This window comes from Mus caroli, chromosome 10 (assembly GCF_900094665.2).
Source record: "Mus caroli chromosome 10, CAROLI_EIJ_v1.1, whole genome shotgun sequence".
Taxonomy (NCBI): domain Eukaryota; kingdom Metazoa; phylum Chordata; class Mammalia; order Rodentia; family Muridae; genus Mus; species Mus caroli.
The window spans coordinates 17,033,747-17,056,417 of record NC_034579.1 but is presented as its reverse complement, the minus strand read 5'-3'; the positions used below and the strand labels follow the sequence as shown (position 1 = coordinate 17,056,417).

Sequence of the window (22,671 nt, the reverse complement as noted above, 5' to 3'; positions counted from 1 at the left end):
AATCAAGTCTGTTCCATTGATTATTGATATTGTTGTTGTGCTGTAGTTGTGTCTATTTTACTGATTGATCCCCGAGTTTCATTATTTCTTGTCATCTACTCCCTTTGGGCATTATTTTGATTTTTTGTTCTAGAGCTTTCAGGCATGTGGGTAACTTACTAATATGAAATCCCTCTAATTTTTGAAGCAATTTTGAAATAAGTAAAGCTTGCTCAGTGTATCATAAAGCATTTACATGAACTGTAATCTGTGATTTTATCTCAAATGTTAAAATTAGAATTCCATTTAAAAATCCCTTGATATAGTTTTAACTTAAAAAAAAAGTCAGCTTATTTATTTTTTCATTATCAGAGTCTTGGATTAACAGCTCAGCGAATACCTAAACAAAGTGTTTCCTGGGAGCGCTTTCCCTCTTCAGCCTGTCTCTCACACAGAGATCAATAGTTCTTTTTAAAGACATATTTTATCTCATAAGATACGGTATACCTTTCATTCTCACACCTCGGGTAATTCTATTCCATATACATAATTCAGAGAGAGTTCCCAGATTGAGTACAGCGAGACAGCCCACAGCCTGTGTCTGCCAGCATCTGAGAGATGGGGGGACTGCTGGGACGGAGAGGGATGCTCAGCAGAGGGAGGCAGGCAAGGAAGCAAGGGCTACCTGCATGCGAGCACACTCTGAGGAGCCTCTTAACTACTCTCTGCTACCACTACAGCTTGCTTTCCAGTAGCAGTCTTTCAAATCTGCACTTTTCACAATTCACCGCTCTGACTTAATTTGCTACTGTCCCAACTGTCTCCCATGCTGAGCTTGAAGGCAGGGACTGTAATGCTTACTACATGTCTTTGAGAGGTCACGGCAAACCAATCACAACAATTTTAGAGTAATTAAAGTGTTTCCAAACTTTGAGGATTATAAACCACTTAAGAAAGAAATGCTTATTTTTCTACAGCCCCAATTTCCTAGAACTTGCTTTGACTAAATAAGGTTAACATAAACTCACGTCAGAGTACAAACATGTACTCTCCCAGCGTGTAAATACACTATGTATAGTCTACAATGGAATTGCTCTCTGCATGACTCTAAGTGGGCCTGTCCCTTAGAGCTCTGGACAAATAGCTTTTCCCTGTACTAGACATTACAAGGCCTGCAAATTTGATGTGGGCTTTCAGTTAAGACTTTCTATTCATGTGTGTGTAATATGTATGTGTGTATAGAAAAGTATTTTAAGACTTACTTCACTGTAAAGCATATGTGACTTTGTGTGTTTATATATGGGAACATGGACTTCTGACTGCAGGGACCTGGGAGTCCAGAACAGGGCTCTGGATCCCTGGGGGCTGGAGATTCTGGGGGTCACAAGCTGCCTCTCCTAGGTGTTGGAAATGGAACTCAGGTCCTTGCAAGAGCAGTACTCACTCTCAAATACTAAGCCATCTTTACAACCTCCAAGATTTCTATTTTAACCATTATATGTACATATGTACACTGTTTGTTTTTGTGTCCCTATATTTCATATCCTAACAGATGTGTATAATTAAGAAAACTTACTTATCCATATTTAAAGCTTATTTGAACATGAGACAAATACTATAATTTTTCTAAAATATTAATTCTTTAAGAGTGGTATGCAATGTATTTTGATCCTATTCACCAAAACTCCTTACCCTTCTCTTCCTAGAATTACAGAATTTTCATACAGAAACCAAACACCTCTCTTGTCTGCAGGGCTGACAAAACTGAAGCTTGAAGAACTTGCTCAGCCTCTATCCTACCCTCTTCCTCTACCCTCCTCTGTAAGGGGGAACTTGAGCAGCCACTCACCTGGCTGCAAGTGAGGACTTCTTCCTCAGACACTAACATTTTAATGAAAAATAATTAGTGGTCAGTTTACAACTAATCACATTTTTATTTTCTAACACACACACATGTATAATATATAGGTGAACTTTGTCCATGGTCATTCAAAATAAAGATTATTATTTCTCATAGATACTTTAATATCCTTTGAAAACCTTGTTCAGGGCTGGTGAGATGGCTCAGTGGGTAAGAGCACCCGACTGCTCTTCCGAAGGTCCAGAGTTCAAATCCCAGCAACCACATGGTGGCTCACAACCATCCGTAACAAGATCTGGCGCCCTCTTCTGGAGTGTCTGAAGACAGCTACAGTGTACTTACATATAATAAATAAATCTTAAAAAAAAAAAAAAAAGAAAAAAAAAAAAGAAAACCTTGTTCAAGTATATTTAAAATATTAGTCTAAAATTTGCAACTGTACAACTTATTTCAATTCAGTGATTAATGTAGATTTTTAAAGTAAACTTTTTGTATTTTCTCTTAACTTGCTAACTTGAAGGGCTGGGATATCACTTCAGCTATGTAGCCTTTTTTATCCACCAAAAGCCAAACTGTTTTGGTTTTAGATAGAATTTAAAAACAGTTAAAAATAAAATTACCCATAAGCCATTGTTCCTTTATTCATTTGAAAAACTCATATTTCATGTTTAGGTCTCCTGGTTTTGAAGTTTTCAAGGATCTCTTTAACAGGATACAAGTTCAAGGTAGTTAGTGTTAAAGTTACCAAATCTGAACTTCCCCCTCGTTTCTATGACTTAAGAAAAGAGACGCTGGGATAGACTTGGTCAGAAGTAAAGACCTAGCATTAGATCAGCACCGTGTTATTTCTGAAGAAAAATAAGGACATTCATAAAATTAGCATTGAATGCTTAAAAGAATGTTCAGCACCAGCAAGCTGCTCACCAGTCTGAGGGAGTCCAAACTGATGTATGATCTCATCAGTGGTCAGCACGAACGACTGCTTTACCCGGGGCTTCTTTGCAGGGCCTGGTGGTGGTGAAGTCATTGAGAGATTTTTGTTGACCTGCAATAAAAAAGGCAAATCAGAAAGGACCTCAAACTTCCCGAGTCACAGACACCAGAAGTGGATGAGAACTATTTGCTGACTATCCACACCAGGACATGTGACACATCAAGGGGACTGGTAGCAATTCAGGTGGTTAGTTTTTATGGTTGGAAGACAGGACAAGCTTTTTATTAAAGATACAATGGCGATCAAAGCCATTTAAAAAGGTAAATTTTTGGAATTATTACTATGTAATGATTTTAAAAACAGAGGTCTTAAGATTCAAAGAAATGTAAATGTATAAGTGACTCCTTGATTGCTTTCAATAAAGAAAGTCAAATGTCTCCTCCCCACACTTCCTTGTATCTTAGTAGGATAGCAGCAAAGTCAATTTAGAGATGAAAACGCCGTACTACTCATGCGCTTGTGTATCATGGTGACAAATTTAACACAGGACAATCTCACTTCCATGAAGAAAGTTCCATGGCATAAAAAGCTTTTCCTTAAAGACTAAACACAGAATGACTATTTAAAAATGATAAACATAAGCAAATTTTCTATAAGTAAACATAATATTCCGTAACATGTAAAACATACCATGAGTGACCTGAGCATAATAGTCCCAAGACGTGAAATGTATAATAGGTGCATTTTCACAAAAAATAGTTCACTAAAACAGTTAAAAAGTTTATTAGTAAATTTATCTTAGAAATTAGAATTAATTTCAAGAAAAATTTAGTCTTGTTCATTATGAATAATTCATTCAATCTTTTCCTTCTTTTAGGAATCATAAAATATCATCTTTTTCATTCTTACAAATTGAGACAGTCTAATTCACTGCAAATAGTCATTCAATTAAAGGTAACATATTATAAATATTAGTATATGAAAATGTCATTCTTTTTATTTCCTTTCGTTCTTTCATTCACTTTGCTTTAAATCATCAACACCACAAAGAGCTTCACCAGGAGCCCACTACACTAAACTTAAAGCTTACTGGCTCGGTAAAGAATACTGTTGTGCTGTAGTTATATATATTCTTTATCTGTCTCACTACTTACATATTTACAAATGCTTCTATTTTTTAAGTGATGATTGTGTATCTTAGAGTCACTTCTTTTCTTGGACCACGGAGCTTTAGTGGATTTGGAGAAAAGGTAATTAAGAGCATACAGTAAGACAGTTCTGGAATACCAATGATTACGCTATCTCATAAAACTTAAAAAACCATACCTTTGGTGGGTATAATTATGGGAATCAAATCTGGACTTTACACATGCTAGGCAAGTACCTACCCCACAGCCATGTTCCCAGCCAAAAAATTCTTCAAAATAATTAGAAGGAGCTCAAACCACATCAGGGTTAACTTATTACCAAACCTGAAAAATTCTCAGGATCCATTATTAAGCTCTGGCCAAAATTAATATGCTATAACTATATGTTACTAAAATAACAAAGAAAACCGTTGGGCTTCATTATTCACCTATAAATGGGGGTCTCAATAAAGGTTCTGACTGTGCTTTATCAACAATGTGCCAAGAAAGATGATCGAAGTTTTAATACTCTATTTACATGTTAGCTATCAAGTACTGGACAATGTAGTAAAGATATTAAATAGTGCTGGTATTGTTCAATGATAGGGCTTTTGTCTGTACTATAAAATAACCCAAATATTTCTGTTTGCAAAAATAAACTATAAAGAGTGATACCAATGTAGTATTAGGTATTAGTGTTATCTATCGGAAAATCAGGCAAACCTAATGTAGATGATGCAGTAAGTAGTTCTCTGCTTTTAGCAGAAATTGTAATACAAAAGACACATTTATCACTTGGCTATTTAATTACCCTCTTGTTAGAGCCTTTGTCAATTTTGCTTTTGTATTCTTGAAAATTATTTTCAAACATGTTAAATAATGTATTTAAAGTATGGTGTAAGTGAACAGGTGTATACTAGGATATAATTACAGGATTCTACACCTTTATCTATGCCATGGTTATGGATATACCCATCTCTCATATCTTCCTCTTTAAAGCTTTATCTATGCTAAAACAAAGCCAAATAGCAGACAGTTACATCAGGGCTTAGTTGTCTCTGCTTGGCCGTAAGACTCAACACTCTTCTTAAAATAAGATAATGCTGTGTGTAGGGAGGAGAACAATAATTCCATGTTTTCCCTAAGCACTGTTATGACTCTGATCTTTCCTGACATCTTTTTGGGATACTATGCAAATGTCAATGAAGTCAGGAGTAGCAATGGTACAGAGTCGGTAACAAACCTACGATTTAACATAACTATCCCTTATTATTAGTGGGGATTGGAAAATAGAAGTCAAAAGATTTTCAAAATTATTGGACATATATTTAGAATTTCATTCAGAGGAAGACAAATAATAATGACCATTAAATAGAGTGGAGCAATGTGTGTTTTTGAAATATATGCTGTGGAAAAGGATTGCTTAATAACTTTACAACAACAGAACGGTTGGCTAAGACAGTCTGCCCCATACCAATCTACCCTCTTTTCACAACACATTTTTCTGCTTGCTTCATGCAAAAAAACCACAGTTCGCTAAGGTCAGTTTAATACTTCCATACTGGAGAAATCTAAGAGCACAGAAATTTGAATGAAATTCAATAATATATATTTATATTATATATTCCTTATATATAATAAGGAAAAAGAAAAAAATTACCAAGAACTTCTGCCAAGTTAGTTACAAAACTTTTTCCTGTTCTATCTGGCTATAAGCAGTATCATGCAGAAATGCAAACACTCATCTCCCAGGACTGGGCTAATTTTCTTGTTAAAACTCTTACTGCCCCGAACATAAAACTGAATGTGAAAGATTAAACAAGCTAATAATTAATTTCTCTTTTAGTAATTAAAATGAGAAACCTCTGGGGGCAAGATCACGCCCACTCTCATTCATATGCACACTCTAATCCTGGCAGCCAACTGTAGATAAGGTGGCACTCCCAACCCAACTACCAGTTTATGGCTTCTCAACTTTGGGTGATTCCCTTAAAAGTTCACACTCCTGACTTTCCCAGACATTTTCCTACATCAGGTCATCCAGTGGAGACTATCCATGCTGCTCTGGTTTGCAGGAGAATGAGAAGTGTAACATGAGAAGTTTACAGTACTTGATCTAAGGATGCTTTGGCTTTCTTTATAGGCCAGGACAGAAAGGCAAGGAACAGCAGTATGAACTTAGTGAAAGGTTTTACAGCAGCAAAGCATCAGGGATCCTCCTGTGGAACCTCTCAATCCACTGGCTACAATGTTAAATCAACCCACTGGCTACAATGTTAAATCAACCCACTGGCTACAATGTTAAATCAAGAATCCAAATGCAATGCTGTCAGGGAGAAGCTTTTTTTTTTTTTTTTTTTTAATAAAAACATAGTATTTAATCAGGACTGTTTAAGCCTGTAACAGGTACCAAGGATTTGTGGTTCATAGATCTCTGATGTGATTCTCCTACATGAAGTTCAAAATTAAAATTAGTTTGGCTCCAAGCAACACTATAGCAATCTGTCCCCAGGTAAGGCAACATACCTCCAGGCCCCTGATCTTCTCCAAGCCTTCATCTCCTGTCTGTCTTGGCAGTCTGTCCTTTATCTCAGCCCAAATCCCTTACCTCTAATCCTCTGAACCTTCTCTACCTGCCTTTCTTTGAGTGCCACAAGAGGTGGTTCTGCTCAAGTGAACACTTCAGGTTCTCACAGGAGTCACGAAGACTCTTCCAAACTCTATGTGGAAACTCTACACAGACTTAGTAAGAAATATCCGTAAATCAAAAATAGCTCTCCCTCCACCTGAGGAACTCTCCGAAGCGTCTCTGACAACACAGACTGCAGCGCCTCAGCTCCTTTCACCTGAGCTTGTCTCCCTCCACATGACGCTAGAATGAACAGCTGAGTCCAGTGCACTGCTGCGGCCCCTGCTGCTACACACCAGTCCCCTGCCATTCCTATTCTGCTCCAATTAATCTTGTCTTCTTACTGATGAATGTACACACACACACACACACACACACACACACACACACACAACTTTTAAATGTTTTTAGACAGGTTCTGATAGAGTCGAGGCCTTGAAATTGTCATGCAAGTGAAGCTGGCTTTAAACTCCTGATCCTTATTGCCTCTAGATCTTGTATGTATTATCAAGTTCAGCATATATATGTAAATATATATGGGTACATTATACACACATATGCATATATAATGATATTTTAAAAGGTTATATTCACTAAATATTCTATTACTTAAATATTTTTAAAAGATGTTTTTGGTAAATAGTACATTTCACATTAATTCTGACTAAAATATACATCACAACTTTATAGCATTCTCTGTGTGTGCGTGTGTGTGTGACTGTATGTACACATTCACGTGGGCAAGTATGCATGCATATGCAACAGTTTATGCGTATGATGGAGACCCAAAGTAGATGTCAGGCATCTACCTCAGTTGATCTCCACAGTAGTTTTGGAGACGGGACTCCTCCTGAAGCAGTGAGCTCCAGCTTCCCTGCCTGCCTCTGCCTTGCGCTTGCCTAGCCTTTTATCAGTGCTGTGCATCGTAACTCAGGCCATCAGCCTTTTGTGGCAGGCATTTTGCTGACTGAGTCTCCTCTCCAGTTGTTTTCCATATTGTTGTGTTAGCCACAATCTATGGCCACAGCACCCATAACATGCCCAACCTCAGCATATATTAAACAGAATAACTAAATCAAACTCAACTGTATTTTTATTAATATGAACTAAGAGCTGATACTATTTTTGAAAATATGAGGTTCCCCAGCTTCAAGAAGCTTATACAGGAATGTGAAGAGCAAGATATGCCAGACCTCGAAGTGAAAACAATATTATAAAGAACTCAGCACTTATGTTGCTGTCATTTATAGTCAGTAAAAGGAGAGGAGAGAGGAGAGAGGAGAGAGGAGAGAGGAGAGAGGAGAGATGAGAGAGGAGAGAGGAGAGAAGATTCTTTTGAAGTAACTGATGATCTAACACTAGAGACAGCCTGCCAGGATTAATGGCTCGTGAAGACAGGATATGCCAGCCCCGAGTATGTCTGACAACACGGGCAGTCAGCCTCTTTTATGAGAATCAGAAAACACTGAACGGAAACGTATCTAGGCAAAACCACTTCTGATATACTTCAACCCTAAGCAAAGGAAAGCACAAGGCAATCTGTAAATTACAAACTCGTATGAAGAAATTCTCATACTATCCTAATTCATGAGAACCTAAACCACTCTAGCACCCGGAAAGCAATCAGCTGGGAGCCCTTTCGTCTCCAGCATTAGCTGTGAATCTGTGCAGGGTTTAGCTGCTTTCAGGAAGGGTGCAGCTCCCTTCTCTTAGGGCCTCTTCTTCTGGGAGAACTTCTCTTACATCTCTTCCCTCTCTATATGAATTTCATTCCAGTAACTACCACTTCCATGCTACATTACCAATGGCTACGTAACCACGGGATAATTCAGAATAGCAAATCTAGACACTCTAATGTCTGTCAAATGCTCCCATCAAGCTAGTCCGCAGCGCGACACACACTGTAAAGACTGCCGTTTTCTCTTCCATTCTCACTTTACTCTTAATGAGTTTTGTGCCTATTTAAGGGAGAGTATCACAAGGCCATTATCTTGTCAAACACAAGGTTCAACTCCGTTCTCTCTTTACCAATTCTCTCTACAGCATGTGCCAGTAAAATACTCTTTTTGAAATGCTCTTCTGTAAACTCCCCTTGCCTTGCCCTCACAGGTACCACCTCAGCTACACTGTCTCTGTGGGAGCCCTTATCCAGTTCTATAGCTCTTTAAACAGTGCTTTGGCCCTGAACACACGTTACTGTCTACTTCAGTTTCCTCGTGCCCCCAAATCTACTTCCCACACCTGCTCCCTCCATCCCAGCATCCTTCATCCATGAGAAAGCAGCAGCTGCACAGCTGCCAAAACCCAAACCCAGAAGAGCTCATTTCTTTATTAACAGCACTGGATAGGTCCAAAGGTCTATTTCCAAAATATATGCAAAATCAACAAACTAAACAGTGTCTTCAATCCATTTACCTTCACAGCTCAGCGCTGTCTGGATGAGTCTACCTAGCATTTCTTCTAGGACCAGTGGACCTGTTTGCTGATCACTGTGCTTGTAAGACCACACTCTGCCAAGTCAAGTCTCCTGTTCAACCTGGATAACAGACTAACTTCCTGTTGTGCTGACAAAAATTCTTTAAAAAGCATGCACAACCTACTCTTTGCCACCTTTCTAGTCCTGTCCTAAAACCTCACTTGCCTTTGGCCATCACCACCCAGTTAAGCCAGTTGATCCCAGTTGATCCCACCACCCAGTTGATCCCTGAATAGCCTTACTCTTAGTTTAGTGCTGTGGGTCTTTATGAAACGCTACCCTCTGGGAAATCTTCCATGATCCTCCATGACCTAACAGCCTCTCCTGCTCTACTTACTCGCCACCCTAAAATCTCATTTTATCTCTATCAGCTATTATCTGAAATTCCTTCATCCAGTGTATCTTCCCATATAATAACATGCCTATGTGAATGTTCTATCCGAAGCATTTTGAAAAATATTGGTAGCCTCTAAACTATTTGTATAAAGATCTCAGAAAACAATCTTTGCCTTCAAAACTATAATCATTAGGTCTCAACCTAGACCCTTACTTTTGTCAAGCACTTGTCAAAAACTTATTATACAGGACGCAGTGTGTGAGAGGCTGCACAAGTGTACTCTGCTAACGAGACAATGACTAGTGACAAGGTGAATAAGAGACCAGATATGGGGCAGAAGCAGTGGTGCCAGGACCACTGGGCATCCGGATGTGACTGAGCTCTCAGACCATGTTATATTTTTAAAAATTAACTAAAAAAACCCCACATAGCGAAAACCACCAAAGCTATAAAAAAAAAAAACAAAGAAGAAAACAAAATAGTAAATATATAAGACTTAGGGCTAGGCAATGTGACTTTGTATATGATACAAAAAAGATGGACAAAAGAAAAAAGATAAAAACCACAAAAAATTACAACTTTTTTTTTCTTTTCTAAAGGCAACATCTAGGGAGTGGAAAGAGCATACAAGAGGTATAAAACCTTTCTAGAGAATGCATCTAAAAGACAGCTGCACACATGAATGTATGTGCACACATGTATATATCCATGTGTACAAAGAATTACTAAAAATAATAATAAAGAGATGAAAATCTAATGGGCAAACATTTCCTCAGAGTAGGTAGACAATCAGTCACATCCGGATGCCCAGTGGTCCTGGCACCACTGCTTCTGCCCCATGTGGGTGCTGAAAATGCTCACCATCGCTAGCCACCAAGAAACGGCAAGTCAAAAGAAACAGTACCATGCTTCGTAAGCCGGGGAGGGAAATGTTAAAACATGCCAAGAATTCAAGTCTTGGTGAGGACAAGGAGAGGCCAGAACCCTCCCTCACATCTTTCTCGGAGGGTTCAAAAATACTTTGTCCATTTTGGAAATGAGTTTGAGAATTCCTCAAAATGTTAAAAATAATTATCATGTGATCCAAAAATATTTCTCACTCCCACACAAATCCCAGAGAAATGAAAACACTGGTGACACCAATCCTGTTCATACCAACACATGGTCATAACACGTTAGTCTTGACGCTAAGAGGTAGGAACAACTCTAACGCTGGTAAGCTGAAGGGCAGGTGGGAAACTGCAAGCTAGGCACATCAGACCACGGAGTCCTGGAGATGCACAGTATCCATAGGGAATGGTGAGACTCGAAAGGAGAGATGCCAGTCATGACAGGCTACATACTGAAGCTAGGTGTGCTGTTTCATGCCTGTGATCCAAGCACATGGGGGACTGGGATACGAGGATCACAGTGAGTTTGAGGCCAACCTAGGCTACTCAGGGAACATTTTATAAAAATAAAATGAAAACCCCGATTCCTAAACCCAAAGACAGCATATTTGACTCTATTTAATAAAATTCCATATGCAAAATAATCTATGGGAAACACATGAACAGTTACTGTGAGTCTGTATGAATACATGTTATGTTTATAAATTAGCAAGGGCAGTTAACGGACACTTTCTACGTGGGGAACTTGCATAATGCTGAATATAATTAAAAACAGTTAAATACACTTTATTTTGAGACTTATTTTGAGGCATCACTTTTGTCTTATCGTGAACGATATATGGAGGCATGCATGTGTCACTGTATGAATGTAAAGGCCAGAGGATAGCCTGTTAGAGTTAGTGCTTTACATGTGTGCTGTGGGTCACACTTAGGCTTCATTCACTGAGCTATCTTGCTTACTATATCTCATTATGCTCTATTGCTTTGCTGAAGGGAAATGGAGGTGGGATGAGTATGAGGGGAGGGAAGGCTGACGTGGTGAGGAGCTGGGAGGAGGGAGGGAGGGGAAACTGCCACAGGGATGCATTGGATGAGAGAAGAATAAATTAAAAAGGTCATTGTGGTGCATAAATTATATCTCAATGAAAACCTATTTAAAGTAGTGTAAAAAGGCATTAATAATGTTAATCTTTCCTAATTTTAATTTTCAAATATGTAATTATAGTTTTGATGAGGGTTCATTCTTCATGTGTTCAGTGCTAGGGATGCAAAGATGAAAGATGCTACCTACTACCCTCAGGGAGTTTTCAGGTTAATAGAGCATTCTCCCTAATGACTGGTTAAATGTATACAGAGTAGCTGACTCAACTGACATTCAAATAGCATTAGTAGAGAATACTGCACACATTAGGGATAGAGAGAAGGAGAGGGAGAGGTCAGAGCTAGTCAGAAAGCTGCTACTGCTACCAGCTTTATATAGATTACACACTTGGGAGGCTTCCGTAATCGTGGAGCTATAATCACTACAACAGTCACTGCTATCAGGAACAAGCTTCCTGAACATCTGCAGCCAAGTCCGAATACAGCTTGTTCTCTTTTCCCCTCCCCATCTTCCTTCCCCTTGTCTATAATCAATATCCGGTTGACTTGTGATAATTAGGTAAACTGCGATGGGTCTTGATGATACGGAATAGCTCAGTGCTGGGGTAAGTCTGGTCCTTCCTGGCATGCCTGTCTCACTCCACGGTAGTGGCGCTGTATGGAGGCATCTTCCAACCACCCTAATTCTTTCTCTTCTGATGTCTCATCTTTTACTATGCAATATATAATTCTATTTGGCAAATGATAAAATGTCAGAAGAGGAGGGAACAATGTAAGGGACTGCATTGTTGACTCCTTAACTGCTTAAAGTAGTTATCATATGTAGTAGTTATCATAGGGAGCCTAAAAAGAGGATGCCTAATGTGCTGGACCTGCACTGAAATTACATCCCAGTTGCTAGGACTTTAAATCTTCAAAACTTTGAATCTACTTGGCAAATACTCTTCTTGATGAATTCTGGGGGCCGAGTGTTATAATTCTGGTCAAATGGAAGCTCAGTAAGAAAAGAACACATCAGGCAACTTTTATAGGAGCTGTCACCTCTGCAATGGCACAATGCAATCTGCTCGGACATCACAATAGCAACTGAACTTTAAAGTTGTCTTCCTGGTAATAACTACTTACTTTTGCAGCACAGGATCGTATCACCTCCTAAAAGAAATACAGTACAATAAACAAGTATTCATACTTTTCTTTAAATAAAGTATTGCTCATTCTAAAACAGTCAGATGTCAATCTTCTAATGATCCAAACTAGCATTTTAGAGTTTCCTTGTCACCCTGAATTGACAGTCTGCATCGTTTCCACTGAGATGCAAATAGGATAAATTCAAGAGACGTAACTCCGTTTAGTAGCAAGACCAACTTGCCAATGCCCAAACTTCTGAGGGCCCAGTTCTCCCAGGGGAGATTTGTGTCTTCAATAAGCCTGGCATAAATCCTGTCCTACAACTGAGACAGGTCTAAAAAGATAAGCTCTCAATTGCCTAAAGGACAGTTATTACTATGACTGGCATCAGTGCCTATAATTTCCACATTAGCAATTTTTATCTAATAAAAATCTCATCAATACCATAGATGATAAAGAATGTGACAAGTTATTTTAAAAAGCAGAAATGGACTGCTTATAAACCACAGGATAAGGCCACAATGATCACTTTTGAAAAGAAAAGTAGTAGATATCAATGAATAATGGACAAGTTGAAAATTTGCTCCTATGGAGACAACAAAAATATTCAACTCCAGTTAGAATTAGCCAGTATTTATCATCAGCCTGGTATATTAAAAGCAACAACCAACCTCAAGTCTATAACAAAAAAAATGAACAAGCAAACAAGGGTAAAAGAAGAACACTGGGAAATGTAAATAAGAAAATATCTAGTAAAAATTGTTGTTTCCATCAAAAAAAAAAAAAAAGAAAAAAGAAGAAGAAGAACACTGGGTTTTTCTTGTAAAAATGTAAAAGCAGACACTGTTTAATGGAGATGGTAATTCAGTTTCCAAAAGGAGACCTGGGAATCCTGCTTGCTGGGCTGAATCTCAGGTCCAACCCTCACAGTCCGTTGGATTGTACCTCTAGTCTATAGGCTTCAAGTTGCTCTTGAAAGGATTCTAACACTCTACTATCCAATAAACTATTATCGGAGGACTAACCAGCAAAGCATGAAAAGCACGTACAAAAGTACCAGAAATATATTACAATGAGAATCACTAACAACAAAACATACTGCTTATCATTAATCTCTATAAGATGAATTCCCTATGCAATGGAAATTCACATTTTCTGAAAATGGACATAAATAATTCTTAGAGTCATTCTATTCTTGCTTCTATGGTTCTAGCTGGCAAGCACCCTGTGCCGATTACGCTGGACACAGGCTAATGTGAAAACTGGGGCAGTCTTGAGTGGTCCAGCACTGACGATAGGGACCCCGTTATCAGAAGACGTTCTCTAATAGATTCGGGTTTATAGATCGACTACTTGTTGGACTGGTTGCTCCTGACGGGTACCCAAGAATCTAAGCACTGTGAATACAGTCATGAAGGCAAATCTTTCAGTGTGAAAACTGAGAAGGAGATGTGTCCCCATAGGATTTACTGTGGGAGCAGCAGTCAGGTCTGCAGACCATGGAACAATGATTTATATTAAGATTGGATGACAATGCTCTAAGAACCAGATTATCACTTACGCTTATGTCCTTGCCTAATGAATAAATACCCATGAAGTGCCTGATGAGATTTATTATGTAATTTAAATATATACAAACCATACCTTAAACCTGAGTTCTATTAGAAAATATTCCTAGTTTAGTAACAAAAGGCTGAGTAACAAAATGCTGAGTGCTTTATCCTCTTCCTTTCTTCCTTCCTCCCTCCCTTCCTTCTTTCCTTTCTTTTTTCTTTCTTTCTTTCTTTTCTTTTTTTGGCTTTTAGAGACAAGGTTTCTCTGTGTAGCCCTGGCTGTCCTGGAACTCACTCTGTAGACCAGGCTGGCCTCGAACTCAGAAATCTGCCTGCCTCTGCCTCCCAAGTGCTGGGATTAAAGGGGTGCGCCACCACCGCCCAGCAGGCTTTATCTTCTATAACTAGAGGAGCTCATAAAGAAAATGGGTTTCTAAAATATATTTACAAGAAACAAGGGAAAAGACATTGTGACCAAAGGTGAGATAAGAATATTTTGTTTCTGTCTTACTTTATATTAGACTGATAGAAAAATGGATCATACATAACATGAAAAAAGCTTAGCAGGATCTCTTTACACAGGCATAGTACACAATGTGTTGTGTTTTTTGTTTTTAGTTTTTGCTTTGTTTTTAAGCTACAGACACTGGACAAAGATTTATTTCCAAAGACAACTTTTATATCAATCCAAAGCATATGTATTCTGGTTGATTTAATTTCTTAAAAATACCTTTGACATTATTTTTCTTTAACATTTAATTTTGCTTCATTTTCATTTATCTGAAGACATAAAGTAATATTAAAAGACAAGCTATAAAAGTTTGGTGTTTTAGGGTGTTGACTGTCATCTGAGAAGTGAGTGGCGTTCAGGGTCAGTCCCAGGACGCAGTAGTTCTTGTGTCTACTGGACAAGGAGTCCTCTATCTTCTACTGGAAATGGGTTTTTCTCTAATTTTTTAAAAATCAACATATCTATTATAATTCCTTTAAAATGTGGAACACATCTGTTTGCTTATATTAAAAACACTAGAATGTATAAGAACTAAAACACTGAAACAAATATAAAGTCATACTGTCTTCATTTTAACTGAGTAACATTTAAAAAAAATAAAGTAATATACACAAACCTCTACTTTGCAACCAAATCTAACCCCAGTGAGCAGCGTGCTTCGTACCCTAGCGCAGCTTCTGAGGCAGGAGAGGAAGGCAGGAAGGCACATGCAGGGCCAAGGCTGCGGGGTCAGTCCTGGCAGTCAATGTTTGTGTCAGGGAGGAGCAGGGAGCACGGCAGGCCCAGTGCAGGCCCATGGGAAAAGCAGCAGCCTATCAGCAAGGCTGTGGAGCCTCACTCACCCCTCAAGGAACCCCCAGCAAAGGCGATCTAAATGGCTCCGGTAAAGAAGACACATATTTCTAAGAGTGGTTAAGTTTCTTGGCCCATACGAAAATTTCTTTTGGAAAAAGAACCATTGGCCACTTGATACCTAGCTTCTTTGGCACTTAGTGGTAACAGTGAAATCATAAGTTACAAGTTCATTTCTTTTACCCATTGGTTTTTGAGGTTTTATTATTTTTCTTCAATGTTAATTGTTTTTCTTTTTCATAAGTTAATGAGACCGTTTCTCTAATTCATCTTGTGCTGACGTTTTTGCATGTTGGAGTTTGCTACATATGTGTGTGTGTCCTATTATAGACACACATATATACATTTATTATTTATTAGGCAGAAATTTAAAATTTCTTAATATTTTGGGGAAGAATTACTAATTTTATTTGAGCAAGTCTTTTGTCTACTTATATAAGAGAAATATTTGGCAGCACATAGTTTTAGGTTTGGGGTGTGTATGGGGTAGTATGGACTGAACCCTGGACTGTGGGCACAGTAGACAAGTGGTCTTTCCTTGAACTTTATGCCCATTTCCATAGTTATTAACCACACACTTGACTTTCGGTCAGTGAGATTCTACTTGCATGTGTGACCTAACACATAGCTTTTTCAGCAAATTTCTATTTATGTTTCCTAATATTACAGTTCTTATTTTTCTCTTCTGATATACCTAGTTTTATGAACTTGCATTACATTATCTATATTATTTCAGCTTTATGACATTTAAATACCTGGTAAGACAACACTGTCCACCTTAGCATTTCTTCTTTTTCCTGGCTCATCTGGAGAAGGCTGAGGGTAGCTGAAATATCTCTCAGCAGATAGCTACCATTTATATCTCAGACACCCTATGAGAAAGTTACATTTAGGATCTCACTGAATCTTTAAAATTCAGTAAAGTGAGTCCTCATTTTTAGAGATGAGAAAATTTTAGGCTTCTTGAATGTACTCCAGAGTCATAAGGCAGGCATAGGTTAGAACCCATGTGCCTATGCCTGTGCCTAAGCTTTAGAGCTACTTACAATGCATTCTTACTTCACATGCATTCTTGAGCATGCTGATGAGTTAGTTCCCCATCTTATCTTATTAATTGGAGAGTTTAAGTATCAACTTTCCATATTACCATCTGCAATGCAGAGTTTTAAAATTTGTTTGTGAATTTTTTTTATTTTTACCTTGGCCAGGAAACCTTTCTTTTTAAATAAAATTCTCAGACTACTTTTTGATTTCATTAATAAAAATTCCGATATTCTATTTCACAAAACAATTTATTGTTTCTAATATGCTTTGCCTGCATTGCCCTTTTCTTGTTAATGCACACAATCATGTGTGTGTGTATGTGTGCACATGAGTGTGTGCATACATACGTGAGTGCATATGTGTGTGTGTGAGAGTGCATGTGTGTATGGCATATGCACATCTGCAGGCAGATGTGTACACCTGTGTGAACATCTGGAGTTCAGAGGTGGCAGATATCTGCCTTTATGGCTCTCCATCTTATTGTTTGAGACAGGGTGTTTGCTGAACCTGGAGTTCACTGATTGGCTAGGTCAGGTGGTCAGCGATCTCTAGGGATTCTCTGGTGTCTACTTACTCAGTGCTGGGATTATAGACATGTACCACCATGCCAGCTTTCCTGTGGGTGCTGAAGAACTGAGCTTAAGTCCTCATGACTGTGTAGTATGCACTTTAACCACCGACTCTTGTAATTCACAACATCTATTTAATGGTGCTCTTGCTTTAAATGAGATTACCACTTCTCCATGAATGCCAATCCATTTGAAGGTTCTGACTTTGGTTTGTCCAGCAGGTTTTACTCAGCTCTACATTTGAGTTCCATTTAGAATACCAGCAGAGGTTCGGTAGATAGTAATGGACTGGGGAGGTCTTTTAAGGAGACAGAATATGGTGTTAAAAGGGATAAAGGAGAAATCAGAAAAGAGGAGTCAGGTGAGGTGGGGGATGGGAGGGTAAGGTGGAGGGGGCAATATGGGGAGGGATAACTAAATGCTAAGGCCTTTTAAAAGCCATAAGCAAGTCTATTAGTGTAGAAACTTTCTAAAATGTGTACATATATATCAATGGGCTTTAAATGAGGCTGTCATAAAACATGGGAACAATATCCCTACAGACACCATAATCTTCCAAATAAACCTTCCAGGACCACGAAAGAATTACAGATTTTGGGTCCCGACCCAAACACTTCTAATAGAACACCATTCTTATGTGGATCTACTGAGCTACAGTGGAATCTGCTGCTATCCCTCTGTCTAGTTTTTATTGACTCTAAGGGCAATTTATGCGGATACACTCAACACTCTTAACTATAAAGTCTGTATAAGTTTGGGCAGTACTTTCTTCTGATTCTCTCTTTAAATGATTTCTTGGTCTTAATGCAATAGTTTACATACAAAACTACATCACAACACTTAACAGAAGTAGAAACTTACCAGTCACACACAGAGAAAGTTACTATAGCTTTTTATGTAGAAATCCTTTCAAAATAGTAAGAGAGTTTGTACATTATCTATACTTGCAAAATCATGGGACCTGTCTTTTTGAACATAAATAGTTGCTTTGTTTATAAAACAAGGTATCAGCCACTCTAGTGCCAATGTTGCATACCTGCTACAATAAAAGAGTCAATGTGAATACTGCCTTATACTTTGTGTGTGCGTGCACGCGCGTGCGTGTGTTTGTGTGTGTGTGTGCGCGCGCGCGTGTGTGAGAGATGGTTTATTATTTGTGGTTGGTCAGCACTTCCTACAAAGGAAGCACACATGTGTAGAGGACAAGTGTACTGCCACAGGCAGAAGCCATCAGTACATTATTAACACTTTGTGGCAGTAGTGTAAAACCAGTCAGAGAATAGGAAGGTAAAGGGTAATGGAAAATGTGAAAATGGGGAAACTGGAGAGAAAATTAAGGGTATTGATTTATCCTTTAAAAAAGGAATATAGAAAAAATGGACAGAAACAAAATAATAAACAGATTCTCTATATAGAAGAGAAATCTGGGAATTCAAAACTTCCCTCCATGGTCCACTTCTGCTAAATTGTGAAAATCAGGCAAGCTGACCCAAGTTATGAATACACTAAAAATGATCAGAACTGCCTTCAAGAAGCTGATGGTATGGATGAGGGAACAAAATGCCAATGTATGATGTTCTATGTGCTAGGGATAAGGTAGGTTAGCTGTCCTAAACAGAGTGGTCTGTCCAGTGCATGACATTCTATGTGCTAGGAACTGAGACAGGCTAGTTGTCCTAAACAGAGTGCCCTGACCAGCATCTGGAAGCTTGCCAGAAATGAAAACTCACAGAGTAAGCCAGATATATGGAATCAAAATCTGTAGGAACAGAGCCTGAGAAAGTCAGCTAGGTGACTCTGATGCACACAGAAGCTCATGAAACACTCAAACTTATGCTTTTAGAAAGACTTTCCAAAACTTCCAATGCATGGACAGAAATACCTTGTTTGCACATTACCTGATCTCGTAAGCAGCAGTCTGTGGAAATGCTGGCAGTGAGAGCTAGATTTTAGATGAGTATCTGCTGCACCTGCAGAGAGCCCACCCTCACTCGCCCTACTTACAGCCTGCCCTTGATGATGGGGACACCACTTCTCATCCTGTTCATGTGACAATTGCTAGGCAGGATTACTTATTTCAGAACACTTCATTATTAAGTCTTGAGTTGGTCTTTAAAGTGTAAGTCCTGACATCATGATAAGTTAGTCAAAATTTAGCTTGTATGCTGTGAATAATGGCCTCAAAACTAGTGCTTGAAAAGAACTATAAAAGAAAACCTTGCTTTAAGAAATTAAGTAACTTCCTCATGTTAATCTTTACTACATGATACGGGTTTTAAATTTTCAACTACCAAAAATTTTAAATAAATAAAATAAACATACTGTGACAGTTTCGAGTCTCTGTTTCACAAGTTGAATCTTTCTTGATGAACTATTTTCGGTGTTGACAAATTCATCAATCTGAAAAGAGCCCTGCTGGGGCAGTTTAGGGCAGGTGCATAAAGCATCCTCACTCTGATGTATCCCAGGCAACGGGAGGGTCCCACTATAGCGTTTCAACATTTCAGCCTCCTGCTGGGCTACTAAAAAGAAAAAAGAATCTAAAATTAGTTCAAATTATCACAGCGAAAAAGATAATCAAATACTAAGGCCATGAAATGATAACAGTCAGAAACTCATTTTCATTGATAGGCAACATGACTGGCAAGATGAAAAATTATAGGTGATATGAAATCACAGAAAATTGGTAATTCTACAACAAGCTATTTTATAATTGAGCTTTGAAGGCAATGCAAATTGAGATATAAGCCTAATACATATTTATATACATACACATAATATTTCAAATGCCCAATAATGATACAGAAAGGACAAAAATAACTATTCACAAACCCATATACCTAAGTCTTTTTAAATATTTCTCTCTTCAAACTTTATACATATATCTGCAAAACACTAAAATATAAGCAGAATTTAAAAATTTCTCAATTTAAATACAAATTAAATCCAAATTTCTATAACTACCATGATAAATGTTTTATAATATGTAAGAATCCTAATTCTAAAACTTTTCTCGGTCACTAAATATTTACGATGTTTTGTCTTCCTGTGCTGTAGATGTTGTATGAAAAAGTACTTTTTGTAGTCTGCTTTGTTTCTTGACGTAATTCTTGGTTTTGATTAAATACCCAGAGAACAGGCTTAAATGGTGTTGATGTTAACAATGGTGGTAACCAGTGGTGACCAGTGGTAACCAGTGGCAACCAGTGCATTGTCACTGCTCTTTATTAGTCATAAGATGTTCAAATCTCTCACTGATTGGATAAAGGGATCTGAAAGAAATTAACCCAAAGGAGGAAATACATAGTTATTATTTTAAAACTATTTCCTAAATTACACAATATTGAAATGGAGAGCTTTCTAAAAATGACACAAAAAGAAGAAAATTAAAGCTGGAATTGATAGACAAGCCATTGTATTCTGTGTTCTCTTACAAACAGAAACATGAGGTGATGTGATGTGTGGTGTGTGTATGTGTTTCAGAAAAACATTTGTTATATTTCATAAACTGTTATAGGAATATATAAAGAAAAGTCAAGAATTACCAACATTTTTTATTAAAAAAAAAAAAGGATCGATTTTGTTTCAGGAACATTTAGATCTTTACTTAAACAAATGAAGCCCTACAATGCTATAAATTAAAAAGCAAATGACAGGCAATGAGTTTTCAAATTTCTGGATAAAAATATAATAAAAGGAGCCAAATTTACTTTCTTGGTCAAAAATCACCAAATAATGAACGAAATACAGAAAAGGGGGAAAAGGGAACAGATGTTTTTGCAAGACAAAGGAGGCATCTAGGGAATAAAACTGAAGGTGGCAGTGATCCCCAAGTACTAGCTGTATCTCTGTAAAAATAACTGAATGAAATAAAAACAAACAAACAAACAAGCAGAAAAAATACCTCATAAGCCAATAGAACTAGGAACTGACTTCAGTTAGGTTACAGACCATGAAAGGAATATACAAAAATGAACTGGATGGCTATACAGTTAGCTGTCTGTATCAATGGTAAAGAGATCACCAAGTACAGAGAACCCAGTACTTATACAGACAAGGAATAAGAAAACTGTGAAGAACACACATTTCATTAAATGGTGCTGGAACGGTTGGACATTCAGATGGACTCTGATCCATCCTTCACGCCCTGTGGCGAGTTGCTAATATAAAACAGAGAGTTTTCAAAGTCCTGGGATGAAACCCAGGCAAACTATCCTGGGAGCATGGAGGAAGCAAACGTTTCTTAGATACAAAACTAAAATCCAGGTCATAACAAGCTGATAATTTGTACTTCAAAAATGTAATGCTCTATTCTTCAAAATGTTAATTAGTAGACAGAGCATACACTGGGAGGAGCATCTGTAACTCACGCCTGAGTGCACTGAGTGTACAACTCACACATCAAAACAAAGAAAAGCAGCCAACAACAACGATGACGATGACGACAACAACGATGACACCCAAAAATATGATCCAATTGTAAACGGTTCTGAAGAAGCTCCAAAGATGGTGGACAGGTGCCTAAGAAAGGACTCAGCATCACTGGTCAGGAGGGATGAACAAATTAGACCCAAGGCAAAGTAGCACTTCTGTCCGTTAGAATGGCTAAAACAAAATGTCTTGCCATGTCAGACTTGCCAAAGATATGAAGAAGTTGGAACACTTGAGGGGAAAGGCTACTTTTGTTGTTTTGTGAGACAGTCTCTGTGAGTGCACACTGGCTTCAAACTTACCATCCTCCTCCCTCGGTCGCCTCAGTAGGAAGATTACAGGTGTACTACCATGCCTAACTTGGCTTAAGAAAATTCATTGGCAATATGATCCTGACCTTTCAATTTTATGAATTTACATAAGGGAAATGAAATTATCTTCAGAAATAAAAACTTTCAGCAGCATTCTGTAATGGCATAAACTAGATATCCATCAATAACCAACAGACACACAAACTGGAAACCTCCAATGGAGCAACAGTAGTAGGTAAAGGATGAACTGCTGATGGGTGTTAAAACATCAATGAACACCAAAACAACTAAAAATTATCAAAATTATTTAGTCATGAAAAATGAAGTCATAAAAGAATTTATGGTGCATACAGCATTTTTGATTGTAAACAATTCTAGAACATGGACACTAATTTATAGTGCTTTCAAAGGGTGAAAAGAGGAGGGTGCAATTAAAATGGGGCCAAGGTGACTGGTGGGAGTGTTCACTGCTGGGATTGAGGTGATGTTCTTGCAAGTAAGTAAGTTATCAAAGCATATATTTAAAATTCATAGTTTATTATATGTAAATGACCCCAGGAAAGCTGTGTACACAAACACACAAAGCGGATGACAAGGGTGACAGAAGAGGCAAACAGGACCCGCAAAATTCATTCAGAAGATCAAAGCAGCAGGAAACCCACAGATACTCTAGAAAAGTCACCAAGGAATCAACCGTGTGCAGCTGATAGCGAACAAAGAAAAAAACAGTAGTAAAAATGCAAATAAAAATGCGATGCTGTTTTTACTGTCTGACTGACAGGTGTACTCCAAGACAGGTTTTCCTAATGAACAAAATGAGTAAGATAGGTATATACTTAATCATAACAACAGTTGTCCTATATTATTTAAATAAATTATCTGAGTGTGTGTGTGTGTGTGTGTGTGTGAGAGAGAGAGAGAGAGAGAGAGAGAGAGAG

At 38.0% G+C, this 22,671-nt stretch overlaps 1 protein-coding gene across 4 annotated transcripts in view; it reads right to left on the bottom strand.

Moving 5' to 3' along the window:
- The window catches only part of Ahi1 (Abelson helper integration site 1), a 132,620-nt gene that overhangs the window by 64,952 nt on the left and 44,997 nt on the right, over nucleotides 1-22,671 (bottom strand). For 3 of the 4 annotated variants that reach the window (XR_003837779.1, XM_021174724.2, XM_021174723.2), the window contains exons 16-18: nucleotides 19,314-19,513; nucleotides 12,460-12,486; nucleotides 2,765-2,885 (exon numbers count right to left, since the gene is read on the bottom strand). Coding sequence is in view for 3 of the 4 variants with exons in the window: in XM_021174724.2 (XP_021030383.1) it covers nucleotides 2,765-2,885; nucleotides 12,460-12,486; nucleotides 19,314-19,513 (348 nt within the window). In the remaining variant the exon portion in view is untranslated. The remainder of the gene's footprint in view (nucleotides 1-2,764; nucleotides 2,886-12,459; nucleotides 12,487-19,313; nucleotides 19,514-22,671) is intronic. The other variant, XM_029482514.1, reaches the window with a different exon arrangement.